At 41.5% G+C, this 14,600-nt stretch overlaps 1 protein-coding gene across 2 annotated transcripts in view; it reads right to left on the bottom strand.

Annotated features, from left to right (window-relative positions):
* LOC108784277 (sodium/glucose cotransporter 4-like) overlaps positions 1-12,642 on the bottom strand; it is a 26,196-nt gene extending 13,554 nt beyond the window's left edge. For both annotated transcript variants that reach the window (XM_018553035.1, XM_018553036.1), the window contains exons 1-6: positions 12,516-12,642; positions 10,633-10,704; positions 7,279-7,383; positions 6,174-6,338; positions 3,471-3,576; positions 1,047-1,127 (exon numbers count right to left, since the gene is read on the bottom strand). In XM_018553035.1, the coding sequence (XP_018408537.1) occupies positions 1,047-1,127; positions 3,471-3,576; positions 6,174-6,338; positions 7,279-7,383; positions 10,633-10,704; positions 12,516-12,629 (643 nt within the window). In that variant the 5' untranslated portion in view covers positions 12,630-12,642. The remainder of the gene's footprint in view (positions 1-1,046; positions 1,128-3,470; positions 3,577-6,173; positions 6,339-7,278; positions 7,384-10,632; positions 10,705-12,515) is intronic.
* Positions 12,643-14,600: the final 1,958 nt, after the last annotated feature.

Genomic DNA, 14,600 nt, shown 5'->3' with positions numbered 1-14,600 from the left:
TATATTATGCGTTTTGTGTATCACACCAAATAAAGTATAAACAATATATGTTGAATCCAACTGTGTACATCATGCCAAATAAAGTCTATAAACCAATCCGGGATGTCTTCTTAACTCCACAATTCACTTCAAAGTGCTTTCTACTCAGGACCATACTCTTCAAATTAGACAGGCGCTTACCATCTTTAAATTATAAGTCTACTTGATTACTCTTTTGACCCCGTCCCCTGACCTAACAAGTCCCACATTCCCCCTCCACAGATGACCTGTACAGTAGAACCCCAAAGACTTCAATGGGACTCATCTACCGCCTTCTCCCAGCAGGAAGGAGAACCCTATAGACTTCAATGGGCTCTACTGAACAGCCAGGAGTAATAGGACTTGCAGAGTGGTATGCCAACAAACGCAAGAGGCAGCAGGCATATGCATCTATGGAGTGGGAGGATGGGATCTGTTTGACCAATGGAGGGGACAAAAAGAATAGGTGTGCTTAGGTTAAAATGTCTCCCTATTCTTTAATACATCCCTACTAGAGAACCATAACTCAGCGTCATAAGCATCTCCAGTGGTTAAAGTTTCAGAAAGAAACCATTTCTTCTTTCCACCACAGAAAAATAGTACTCCAACACTTCATGACCCTTTATCTTTTATGGGTTTGAGTATGGCCCCATAAGGAGTATGGCCCCATAAGGAGTATGGCCCCATAAGAAGTATGGTTTTATAAATAGTTTCCCAATGCAAAACGTAAATAGAAACCTTATAGTGTGTTCAGTTTAATAAACACATTTAAAACAATAAAATTAATTAGACTCTTGTTTCTCTTAGGCTCTCATTACTATAATCGTTTAGTGTATTTGTAACTCTCACGGATGCACTCCACTGACACATTTCATTATTCAAATTACTTTTTCAAAGGAGATTACATCTTATTTGTATTACAGATAAGTTTAAAAAAAAATTCTAATCTTAGATACACATGCTGGTACTAGGGTTGGCCATGTTGGGATAATGTAGAAAAGTAATAGAATAAACAGCAGCATACTTACAGATGAACATAAGAATAAAAGCACCCACTACCATAATGACTGTCTGTAGGGTGTCAGTGTAGATCACTGCAGTTAGCCCACCTGTTATAAAAGATGAATGGACATACTTAGCAAATGTGCTTTCTATTGTCGATGTATAGCATTAAGGTAATGCATTTACCCTGTGTTCCTCTACGCAATGAGGATGTGCACACTCCAATATGCCTTTTGAACCAAAGAAAATATTTCTACATGCATGACCATTACCAGCAATGGCTCTAAGTTGAGGCATTTTGGACTATAGTGGGACTTATCAATAAGGGAGGTTGAGCTGCCGCACACATCGCTGTCAGCAGTAATCACAGATTAGTAGGTGAACTGTTCCTGTATGGTTTATTGCACTGAAAGCTTTCATTTAAAACTTTAGGGCAAAATGGCTCCGGAAATCACATTTAGTTGATTGTAACTTCACATCAGGATTGCTAGCTCATCTTTAAGTTACATGTGTATGTGCATTACATGAGTTCTGTGATTGGCTAAACTTAGGTATGGTATTGGAGGAATCCAATCATGGAACCTGTATCACTTTGTTATGTCAAAGTACAGGTGAAACTCGAATAATTAGAATATCGTGCAAAAGTTCATTTATTTCACTAATGCAACTTAAAAGGTGAAACTAATATATGAGATAGACTCATTACATGCAAAGCAAGATAGTTCAAGCCGTGATTTGTCATAATTGTGATGATTATGGCTTACAGCTCATGAAAACCCCAAATCCACAATCTCAGAAAATTAGAATATTGTGAAAAGGTGCAATATTCTAGGCTCAAAGTGTCCCACTCTAATCAGCTAATTAAGCCATAACACCTGCAAAGGGTTCCTGAGCCTTTAAATGGTCTCTCAGTCTGGTTCAGTAGGAATCACAATCATGGGAAAGACTGCTGACCTGACAGTTGTGCAGAAAACCATCATTGACACCCTCCATAAGGAGGGAAAGCCTCAAAAGGTAATTGCAAAAGAAGTTGGATGTTCCCAAAGTGCTGTATCAAAGCACATTAATAGAAAGTTATGTGGAAGGGAAAAGTGTGGAAGAAAAAGGTGCACAAGCAGCAGGGATGACCGCAGCCTGGAGAGGATTGTCAGGAAAAGGCCATTCAAAAGTGTTGGGGACTTTCACAAGGAGTGGACTGAGGCTGGAGTCAGTGCATCAAGAGGCACCACACACAGACGGATCCTGGACATGGGCTTCAAATGTGGTATTCCTCTTGTCAAGCCACTCCTGAACAACAAACAACGTCAGAAGCGTCTTATCTGGGCTAAAGAAAAACAGACCTGGTCTGTTGCTCAGTGATCCAAAGTTCTCTTTTCTAATGAGAGCAAATTTTGCATCCCATTTGGAAACCAAGGACCCAGAGTATAGAGGAAGAATGGAGAGGCACACACTGCAAGATGCTTGAAGTCCAGTGTGAAGTTTCCACAGTCTGTGTTGATTTTGGGAGCCATGTCATCTGCTGCTGTTGGTCCACTGTGCTTCATTAAGTCCAGGGTCAACGCAGCCGTCTACCAGGAGATTTTGGAGCACTTCATGCTTCCTTCCTTAGACGAGCTCTATGGGTATGCTGAATTCATTTTCCAGCAGGACTTGGCCCCTGCCCACACTGCCTAAAGCACCAAAACCTGGTTCGATGACCGTGGGATTACTGTGCTTGATTGGCCAGCAAACTCGCCTGACCTGAACCACATAGAGAATCTATGGGGCATTGCTAAGAGAAAGATGAGACACATGAGACCGAACAATGCAGAAGAGCTGACGGCCGCTATTGAAGCATCCTGGTCTTCCATAACACCTCAGCAGTGCCACAGGCTGATAGCTTCCATGCCACGCCGCATTGAGGCAGTAATTGCTGCAAAAGGGGCCCAAACCAAGTACTGAGTACATATGCATGCTTATACTTTTCAGAGGTCCGATATTGTTCTATTTACAATCCTTGTTTTATTGATTGCATGTAATATTCTAATTTTCTGAGATTGTGGATTTGGGGTTTTCATGAGCTGTAAGCCATAATCACAATTATGACAAATCACGGCTTGAACTATCTTGCTTTCCATGTAATGAGTCTTATCTCATATATTAGTTTCACCTTTTAAGTTGCATTAGTAAAATAATTGAACTTTTGCACGATATTCTAATTATTCGAGTTTCACCTGTATATATAAACCATAACAATGAATTTCTCTTATTTAGTCACTTTGGGTCTATTAAGTAAGCCGAAACCCACGGAGCATTGCCAGACTGGAAAAATCCTAATGTTTGTCAACACATCGGTTAGTTAAGTGGCCACTATATTTCACATTCACATTCCTATTCCTGTTTATTCCTTTTGCCAAAGTTCACCCTAGAACACCGTGCTGCGATCATAAGAAGATAATGCTGATAGTTACCAGCAACAGTGTAAATTGCTGTCACAACCAGCAGTAAGACTGTGGACAGGTAAATATTCCATCCCAGTGACACCTGGATGAAGAGGGCTCCCGAGTAAATGTCTGTCTGAAACAGAACAAAAAAAACATGAAATAAACACAAAAAATTCAGTTAAAGCTGAACTCCAGACAAGCAGCTCAATAATACAACTGCCTAAGCTGCTGTATTTCTGTGCATTCAGTCCTAGGATTTTCACAGCTCCGCAATATAGCACAAGGAGACTTGATAGTTGTTAGTGGCGTCACAAGGGGGGTGCGGCCCACACCCAGGTGACACCATTGGAGGGGTGACACCAAAATGACTCATTTTGGTGTCACCCCCTCTAAAAAGTCGGGCACTCGGTCATGGACCAAGAAGAGCCCGACAGTGTCAGGAGAGAGGAGGCGACATACCTCATCCCGCCGGGTGAATGTCCCCTCCTCTCTCTTCCGTCGTCCATCACCAAAATGGCCGCTGGCAGGCGTCAATAAGACGGCCGCGCATGCACAATGACGTCACGGTGGGGTGCTACCTGCTCTCCGCTCTGGGTGACACCCGGCCTCAGGACGCCCCTGTCTACTGCAATTTCACGTTCACTTACAGGTATCATCCCCACCTCCAGTCTGTGACTAGACAATATATGCAGAAGCAGCACATTTATGAGTTCATCATTCCGTCACACTGCTTCCTCCTTCTGTCAGCTTGTTCTTTGCACTGCAATACAACCGATTGGCCCCTAATGCTGCTTCTTCCTCTCCCATTTTGAGCTCTGCTGCACAAGGACTACAAGAAACTGATAGCAAGTCAGATTCAGGTACTTACATTTCTTTAAGTGAAAAAAATACATTTAATGCTGTATTAATGATTACAGAGGTGCATTGAGTAGTGCTTTCAATATCTTCCTGGAGTTCAGCTTCAAAGAAGAACTTCTGAAATTATAAAAAAAACTCACTCTTGCAGTGGGACTGCCCCCGGCACTGAAAGCGTTAAGTACTTTTTTTGTCTAGGGTCTGTCTGGCTGCTAGACTGGTCCCTGAAGCTTCTTCTCCCCTGGACTCTGGCAGGCTAAGGACTGCTGACATAATCATGTCTAATGCAGGTCCATTGACTTGTATTAGATGTGAGGACGCTAAGGGACATTCAACAGCATTTATACCCTGGGTCAGTACAGACACTCCTCGGTTTACAATGAGGTTACATTCTGATAAACTGTTCGTAACCCAATTGTATTGAAAACTGAGGAGTGTGTAGTGTACTGTACTGCCGCAATTGGCAGCAGACAGTACACAATGGGGAGCAATAGCCAGAACGCTATTGGCTATTTCAAATTGCAAAGGGGGGAGGGGGAGTTAAATTACACATGTAATTATACACCTTTCCCTAGCTTCATTGGTGGCAGTGTTAAAGTAGAGCGCAAGGCAGTAAAATAACTCACCTTTTTAACCATTGCCTCCCCACAGCTCTTATTTTTGCTGCATACAGTTTCTAATCTCAATTAAAATACTTATTTGAATCTTTATTTTTAATGGTTTCATGACCACAAAGCTCTGGCAAATGTGCCAGTCAGCACAGCTTGTAGGCAGTAACTCTTTCAGGAACAACAATGCCTATTATTGCTATGGACTCCGGTAGGATGACGTTACTGCTCTGAAGATTCCGCTTGAAAAATGATTTTAAAATATTTCCATTGAGATTTATTAGAAACTGTATGCAGCAAATATAAACATTGTGGGGTGGCAACATTAGTGGGGGGTGTTCAATTGCATTTTTTTGGGAAGGGGGCCCCATAAAACTTTTGCTATGGGGCCATGTGGTTTCTAGTTATGCCCCTGCTCTAGCTGTTATCACTAAGAGGAGGAATGGACCTGAGAGAAAGTTCTCTCTCTCTGGTCTGCTCCTCTGCTCGGTGGGTGAGTGCAATAGCCAGCCTGCTATTGCAATAGCCAATAGCAGGCTGGCTATTGCTTTCGGCTGTTTACATTCACTTGCCGGCTGTGGAAGCTAGCCGACAGGTGAATTGGGAAGCGGAGTGCCTCGGGTATGATTGCTTGAGAGTTACTATTAAATCCCAAGCAACCAGAAACTACAATTATCTGGCACCTACCAATCCCGTGGGTGCCGAATAACTGGGAGCTTACTGTACAGTAAACACAATTATAAATGCGAAAGTTTGGAACTCGATTGATTGCAACCCGAGGAGCATCTGTATTAATAAGATATACTAGGCTGGTGGCCCTAATTGGAGATACTTTACCATTCACACATCAATGTGTCAATGTGGAAATTCCAGACAGCGACAAAACCGGAAGTGAAAGGAAAATCACTTCTAAAGCAGCCGTCACTACATCATGTGTTCCCAATGGAAGATATTTTCCCTCTCTCTCTGTTCCTCTGGAGTATCACTGTCACCATTATCAGCGAGACAGATAAGGTGGGTGAGTCATCCTATCGGGCACATAGACAGTAATAAAAACCTGAGATAGGCTTTATTGCCCCTCTATTCAAAACCAGAAATATAAGTTTTGGCTTTTGATGCACTATACTTATTCTGTTTGGCTTTCCTAAAGTTCTTATATTTGCAAAAAGCATTTACTTTCAAACAAATCCAAATTTATATTTTTGCTAATTTTAATGATCAAGGTCAAGCGGCCTTTACCTTTCCTATGACTCTAGGGTAAACGTACCGAAATTTTGGTGAAGATGTAGAGGAGCAGGGAAAGAAGAGACATGTAGATACGAATCCGTTTACCACCAAATCGCTTTTTCAAGTACTCAGGCATGGTGACCACTCCAGCAGCAATGTAAACTGGAACAAAGACCCATCCAAGGGCTACCAGCACCCAGGAAGCCTTAAATAGGAATGAGAAATCGGTGTTAAAGAAACAGTCCATCTCACTCTTACTGACGAAGGCAGTTAGCTATAACATGAAGCAATCCACCCAACGCACAGATTTTTTAATTCAGTAAACTAATTTGTATAACTCCTCATGTATAAGTCCTCAGTGTGCACCTTTGGGAGGGTGCCCCATGCTAAAATTCCAGTCCAGTTTTAAATCATTATTCTTTAATAAGCTCCCTCATGAGCTCCAATGAGGTTTAAAAAAAGACTTATTATTTTCCTATCGAAGATGCTCTCTGGTCAAATTTCTATTGACATTTTACATACTCTTGAATTTACTATTCTATTCGTTCTCAAATCTGAACACTAATGATGTTCACAACTATATATGTATATTCCTAACTTCTATAACATTTTAACTAAGACACCAGAGAAACAGCAGTTTAACGAAACATTTTAAATACTTGCATTTGTCAATGCACTACACACTAAAACCCTACTTACTACACAGAAAGCCCACTGAGCTAGTAGTACAGACACATTAAACTGATAGGTAACCGGGGCAAAGCCACAAAATTACTGCAGGGAATAAACTTTCCAGCTATCTACAGGACACCTTATGTTGGCCATAAGTAGGCAAAGGGAGGCCAAGAGTGTTGAGTGGTAATTGCAGGGTTGCTTGCAATGCTAAATACTTCAATGCTCTTCAAAGGCCAATTGTAACAAACAATGGTTCAGTCTTTTGAATTACTTTATAAAGTGTTATCAAACTTTATTTAGGTTGAGTTCAGACACGGCTAAAAATCATGATTCTTATCTTTGTGTAAAGCGTTTTGAATTAAGCTTATTTATCTGAATCTTAATGCTGTCTAAAGTATAATATGTATAGGAAAATGCACTGAAATAAGGTCAGATTACACTTATTTGCACGTAACAGAATACAGACTTACGTTCCATTCAAAGCCACCAACTGCTATCCCTCCTGCAGCCCCTGACCCTGCCATCCCAACAAAGAGGCCACTCCCAACATTGCTTGACATCAGTGATGCTCCAATCTGCAAAATGAGAATATTAATAGCAATATCATTTTATAATTAACAATTGTAACATGATGTGGAAGGTTTGTACTTGACAATGTTTTTATTGAATCACCAGATATTTAGTGAGGGCTTCGGTGGAGCAATGAATCCGTGTGGGAGCATGGTGGAAGAATACGCGGGTTGGGATCATTTTTACATGGGCAAATGCACAACTTTCTCACAGAATGTGGTGCATGTCTAACATACACGTGGTTTATGAAATTATATTAAAAACACATTGTCAACAAATGTTCATCATTATTATTATTATTATAACACTTTACAATTAAAACAATGAAAGTGTGTCCCAGACTGTGTGGCACCATGATAACTGGAATTAGAACACTGTTGTTTCACAAACATTCACACCTCCCTTCATGTTCTTGGAAGATCAACATCTCCTGTGACACATTCCATGGTAATTGGATTAAGGTGACTGAGCTACCTGTGTGGCTTTAAATGCTGGGGTATGTTCCTGACACTTATTAGAATGAGGAATGCACAGATACAGGTTTTTCGGTATTGAGTACGAGTACCCATATTTTTTTTCCGGTACTCAGAGATACGGAATACCGATACCCGGAATTCTGGCTTCCCGCTTTAGCCGGGAAGCCGTCTCCATGCTCCCTTGTCACCAGGTGACGAGGAAGCATGGAGACGGCTTTCTGGCCAATCAGGAAGCCAGGGGGTAGGTAATGACTCACCCCCTGGCTTCCTGATTGGCCAGCTTCTAATCAGGAAGCCAGCCAGCATGTAAGGAATCGCCGCCCAGCATCCTGATACCGGAAGTTCTGGTATTGAGATAGGCATCGGGAGCATTTGGGCAAGTACGAGTACTCACCCAAATACTCGGTATCGGCACCTAGTATCGGATTGGGCGCATTCCTAACTAGAACTAAGGAAGCCTATTGGATCTAGTGGTGAAACATCTTCAACGTTATGGATCAAGAACAGCTAATTGTGACTAATTACTAAAAAGTTATACCATGACATGTGGAGGTTAAAAACTTCACAGACATCTTGTATTCAGAATGTACCTGTTTTAAAACATTACCAACAACTGTATTCCTTCTTTAAATGTTAAATAGTAAATGTGATCATTTATTAATCAAACGAAGTGATAGAGTGACCAGGGAACTGTTAACTGGGTAATATGTCTTTTTTTAGAGTTTGACCTGTACAGACTACTTACTCACTGTGGAATCTGATTTGTGAAGTCAAATGTTTGAAAAACTAGAACATTTTTTATTAAGCATGCCTTAGCAAAGTCCTCTGTCGCAAATATACTCAAGATGAAGGCATTGCTAAATTCCTAAGCCAGTGATAAACAACTGAAATGTCTTAAAAAAGAACATTGCTCAGGTAATAACCGGTCCATTTTGCTCCAAGCTGTTCACTCTCTGTCCCTCACTGAGCCTAATGGCCTATTAACTGTGAGTCTCCCAGCTGAAGAATTTCCATTCATATTGAAAAGCTGTCTATTATCCATCCCAATGTTGGATTACGTTTCCATTTAAATGAATAGAGATAGCAGCACCCATGAGCAGAAGAGAAGATCCCAACTGGGAGACTTCGGAAGCTTCTTCAAAAGTAAGAAGTGGCGTAAGGACTGCAGTAAGGACCGCATGACTTGGGGGAGGGAGCTTTTAGAAATTAATTCTACTGAAAGTACATGGTTTGGGGATTACGGTTCTATTATTTTTTATGTATGTATTTCTGTCTCATACACTTAAGCTTTTACAAGATCTATTTCAAATTTTGAATGATGCCTGTAAGAACCTAAGAAGCATGCCATGATTTCCAATGTCAATTAATAGAGATAAGTGAATCATTATGTAGTTTTGCAGTTTGCCTTCCTGTGTTGCACATGTGTGTGTATATCTATCTATCTATCTATCTATCTATCTATCTATCTATCTATCTATCTATCTATCTATCTATCTATCTTCTAATGAAATTTTCAGCACACACTGGAAATTTGCAAAGGAGACACTTGGTCTACTCAGCCAAGCAAATGTTTGTTTGAAGGTAAACAACTGTGGACCGAAATTTGACTAAGGAGGACAAAACTGAGAACAAAGGGCTTTGAGAGAGACTGGAACCAGAAGCCATTTTTCGGAGAACGCTTCATTGCCACTAAATGCTGTTCGAAGAAGGAATTTGCAATTGGAAAGTAAGTACCTTTAGTGTTTCCTCTCGTAGAAACTATTCCATGCACTAGAAAGGATAGTGTAATAGATGCATGTGTATGTTTGTTTGTTGCAGCCTGTATGCTTGTTTTTTTTAAACTTTTCCTGTAACTAAGTCTGTGCACGCAGCATTTTTGCCAAGTAAGGTGTTTTAAAAGTTACTGGGGATCAGTTTCCTTGAGCTTTACTGCAGAACCAAACAAATATAAAGGTTTGCCAAGCTTTACATTTGGGCTCATCCTTGGGATAAGCTTTACATTTAGGGCTGATCTTTGGGATTTGTAGTCCAAAGCAAAACACTTCCTTGCCTCTGAACTTTGATATTTGCCAATGTACTAAAAGTTTACAAATCACAAATCAAGTCCCTAATTGCTAGCAATAACCAACCTTTGTAGACTGTACCCCATCACAAAAAGTGAAATTTTCAACTTAAATCCCTGCCCAGCACACTTCCTACACTAGGGTGGCACTAACTGTACCTAAGTAGAAGCGGTTTTGACATCCTAGGGCAGGACTCCAGAACAGTAGTTAAAAACAATTTAATTGATTTGAGTGCAGCACAGGCTCAGGACGTTATCGGCTGACAAGATTTTTTTTTTTGCCTTTATCGAACAGATATAATAAAACACTTTCAAAAAGGTATATTTAACAGACCAAAATGGACAAACAAAAGAGATCAATTAGTAGAATTTACTCTTCAAGCATATCCAAAATAAGCCCGCAGTACAAAATCAGAGTTGTCAGAAGGACCATGTTTTGAATGTCTAGTAAATCTGGATAACAAATTGTTTTATATAAAATAACTTAAAGATCAACATTAATCAAGATTTGTACAAAAGTATGAGTGAAAAAATGTTGAGGCAGTTGTGATGTGAACAAAAGCCTGAGTGATCTAGTGATGTTCAGATACCAGTGCCGATAATCTCTAGTCTAGTAGCTGGAAAAGTATCAGTACTTGTACCAAGTACGTTACTTTATATCTGAGCATCCCTACTGTCTACAACTCTTTAAAAGAAATCCTAACATGTATACTTACAGGCCACCACGTCATGGTTCTTCCGGCTAAGAAATAACCTCCTACTGTCCCCCTGCTTGATCGGACAGAGGACTACAAAAGAAAAATATTTTAAGTTATCTTTCACTGTTTTTATTCTTTAATACTATAACAAGACACATAACAAGGCATATAGAACATGCCATACATTTGCTTATTTTTGTGCAATTTTAACATGTTTGGGGTCTTTAAAAGGAGCAAGAAGAATGGACCCGCTGTGGTTGATGTGGCCCTATTTATGGATTAACACTGTAGCATCTCATCTGCCTTCAGGTAACGAAAATCAGATTAATACTTTTAGCTTGAATCTGCTTGATGGCCTTAAGGAACTAGTTAGTAATGCCACTCACACACATTAGCTGGCTTTCTGTAAATGAGAGACCGCAAAGCTACAATGTGTGTGTTTGGAAATACCTTCCCTGCAGTACAAATTAGGAAAAAAAGGGTTCTAAGTTATGCAGATTGCCAACAATGGAAGGTTGGGTGGACTTATACACTACAGCAATGCTCGGAAGGGCGCATGGATCTCACAGCTACAGCAATGCCTGGAATAATGTATCCATCTCAAAGCTACAGGAATGCCTTGAAGGACACATGCATCTCAAAACTACAGCTATGTTTGGAAGAACACATGCATCTCAAAGCTATAGCAATGCCTGGAAGGGCATATGCATTGCAAAGCAACCCTGTCACACAATTGGAAAAAAAACAAAAAACAACATGCTGCAAAACCTGGTTTGGGGAAATCTATCTAATGGACAGATCAACAGCAATTCAATATCTAATACAAGGATCTACCTAAACTATCTAATCAATTTGTGTACAATACAGCAGGCACATGCACTACATATTCTTCAGAGATCTAAAGCAGCGGTCGCCAACCTTTCGAACCTCATGGACCACTAAACTCATAATTTACTGCCCCCAACCACCCCCGTGTCTCCCCTTCCCCCACACTGAGCCACTACTACCTGGCTTCTTCCCACTTTTCCCTATGTCCCGCAGCCTGCTCAGTCCGGGCAATGATTAGATGCCCCCGCCTCCTGCAAAGCCTGCACTGTACTGAGAGCCGCGCATTCCTTGTGACAGCCGCTGCTTGAGTCAGTGAGAGGGGGCCCCGGAGACTCCATGCCGCTTCAATGATGGCCCAGCCTGCACGGCATCAGAGGGGCCCAGGGACCACCAATATTTTCTCATGGACCGCTGGAGACCGCTGATCTAAAGGACGTTGCACAGCCAGATTCTAATATGTGCGGTGAGCTTAACACCTATCAAGTAAAAGAAGGTAGTGGAAATCCCTCAAACTGGGACACAGCAATCAAAAATCAATAAAGGTTCATTCCTTCCATACCTTATCCAAAATGTCCCAAAAAAATAAAAAATGCAAGCTATAAAATATTTTATCTAACCCCAATTCAGTTTGTTAAGTTGAAAAGCCAGTATGAAGGAAAACTAGCAGTGATAAAAAGACTTGTGGGCTTAACCAATAATTTTTTGCTTTTTAATTCTTGCTGGTAGATGTAATAGTGAAACGCCATATGTGTATGTTATAAACCAGTGGTAGGCAACCATGGCACCAGGTGCTCTAAATCTACAAACCCCATTATGCCTCTGGAAGTCATGCCTGTGACCATCAGACTCTCAGTGGTTTTAGGTGTTCTTGATGCAGAAAGGCACGCATAGGCCCTGTAACTATTCCCATACATCCCTTTCCCACAAGCATCTTGTGGTCTACTAATACACACATACAGTAATAGCACAGCTGATTAACCTATCACTATGTTCTTGGATTATCGGTGGAGAACCTAGTGCGGTATTAACAAGAAGTACATTAGTAGAGAAGAAATGCATGCCACTGGACTTACCCATATTCCAACGACAAGGACAAAAACAAAATAAAGCACAACCACAATTATATCTGGAATCCCAAACGTGGCATATTGAGGACCGCTGTATGGAGCTTCAGTGGTGTTCTCCATGACACTCGAAGGAATGAAGACAAAATCTGTTAAAGAAAAATATCTTTAATATTTTTTGTTTACTAACCAGCTGTTAATGGCTAACAGGCTTTATCACTTTGCTGACAGCCATCTAACAATTATTAATTAGTTTTACACATCACTCAGCCATTGTTAACACGAACATACCCGAGTTAACTAGCGGAGGAATAGAATAAATATTATGTCAAGACACGGGGCAGGTTACCTCATTAATGACTCCGTGGGCCTGATTTATTAACCTGCCAAACATGCCACGAACACGCCATGCAAAAACATGCCCGAATTGCGTGCGTACATGCGTAGGCATATTGCGCAATAGCTTGTTAATAAGCATGAACCAATGCTGGAAATGCACACGCCTGTTAATGCGGTTAACACACGTGGCTGGCACTTTAGCATCTACATGTTAGGAAATACTTTCTGGCTATAGTTTAAAGGATTGCTTCATGGGGATGTTCAATTGTATTATTTAGGATTGTGGAAATGGAAATATATTGCTCATTATAACCTGACATTTTAGTTTAAACTGCTTACTGTTTCCAAGCCACTTCTAAGGAGTGGAAATATCTAATTCTAAGGTGGCCATACACTCTACAACCATCGCAAGACTTTAGTCTTGCGATGGTTGTACAGGGATTAAAAAAACGTACGATCTGCCTATCTTGGACAGGCAGATCGCACTCTCGATCATCGCAAGCCCGCCCCCCTGAGGGGCGGGCTTCCGATGACCGCAATGCTGAACGGGCAGTGTGCGCGTGCGCACACCGGCCCGCTCGGCATTTGTCTTCCGAGCACCGTTCTAACCAGCCGAGAATCGTACGGGCACCTTAAATCGTACGGGCACCTTAAATCGTACGGGCACCTTAAACCGAGCACCTTAATCGTATGGGCACCTTAAAGGTGCCCGTACACTGCACGATTATCGTACGATAATCGTATGCGATCGGTTTTTCGTACGATAATCGAGCAGTGTGAACGGAGACGTGCGACCGTTTCTACTGTACGGTCGCACGTCTTCTGTCGAACCAGCATGTTCGAAAACCAGCCGGGAATCGTACGATTCTCGGCTGGTTAGAACGGTGCTCGGAAGACAAATGCCGAGCGGGCCGGTGTGCGCACGCGCACACTGCCCGTTCAGCATTGCGGTCATCGGAAGCCCGCCCCTCAGGGGGGCGGGCTTGCGATGATCGAGAGTGCGATCTGCCTGTCCAAGATAGGCAGATCGTACGTTTTTTTAATCCCTGTACAACCATCGCAAGACTATAGTCTTGCGATGGTTGTAGAGTGTATGGCCACCTTAATTCTAACTCTAACTCTAACTCTAACATTAATGATCACAATGCACAGTGGCTTAGGGGTTAGAGCTACTGCCCTGCAGCACCTGTGTCCCTGGTTCAAATCCTGCCTCAAATGACAAACACATGGACTTTGCATCTTCCTGTACTTGCATGGCTCTTCTCTAAATACTCCCCCAACATATAGGATGGTGGATAGGGAATTATCTTGCTTAGTAATGTAGCATCCCTGCCACTTGCTTGAACAACATTCATGATCATAATGCACACACATGTATATATATATATACACACACACGCGCGCATAATGCATATATCAGAATGGATACGCATATAGATGTATTTTGATTCACATCCATGCAGATATATTCTTGTGATGCATGGATACTAATAAGCATGTGCATACATATGCATTTTTAGATGCATGCATGCATATGTAGACGCAATAAACTACCAGTTAACTGGTACCCATGGGGATTGGTAAGTACCGGATAACTAGTTTCTAGTTGCTTAAGTTAATAGTAACTGTCAAGCAACCGTTGGCACCCCATTTCCCCACACAGCTCCATTCTCCTGCTGGCTAACTTCCACAGCTGACAGGCAAATGGGGTTCAATAGCCAGCCTGCTATTGGCCATTTCAAATTGAACTAGCCA

The sequence above is a fragment of the Nanorana parkeri genome, unplaced genomic scaffold, assembly GCF_000935625.1.
Source record: "Nanorana parkeri isolate BGI_ZX_2015 unplaced genomic scaffold, ASM93562v1 scaffold106, whole genome shotgun sequence".
Classification (NCBI taxonomy): domain Eukaryota; kingdom Metazoa; phylum Chordata; class Amphibia; order Anura; family Dicroglossidae; genus Nanorana; species Nanorana parkeri.
Note: the sequence above shows the minus strand (reverse complement) of the source record. Positions and strands in the feature narration are given on the sequence as shown.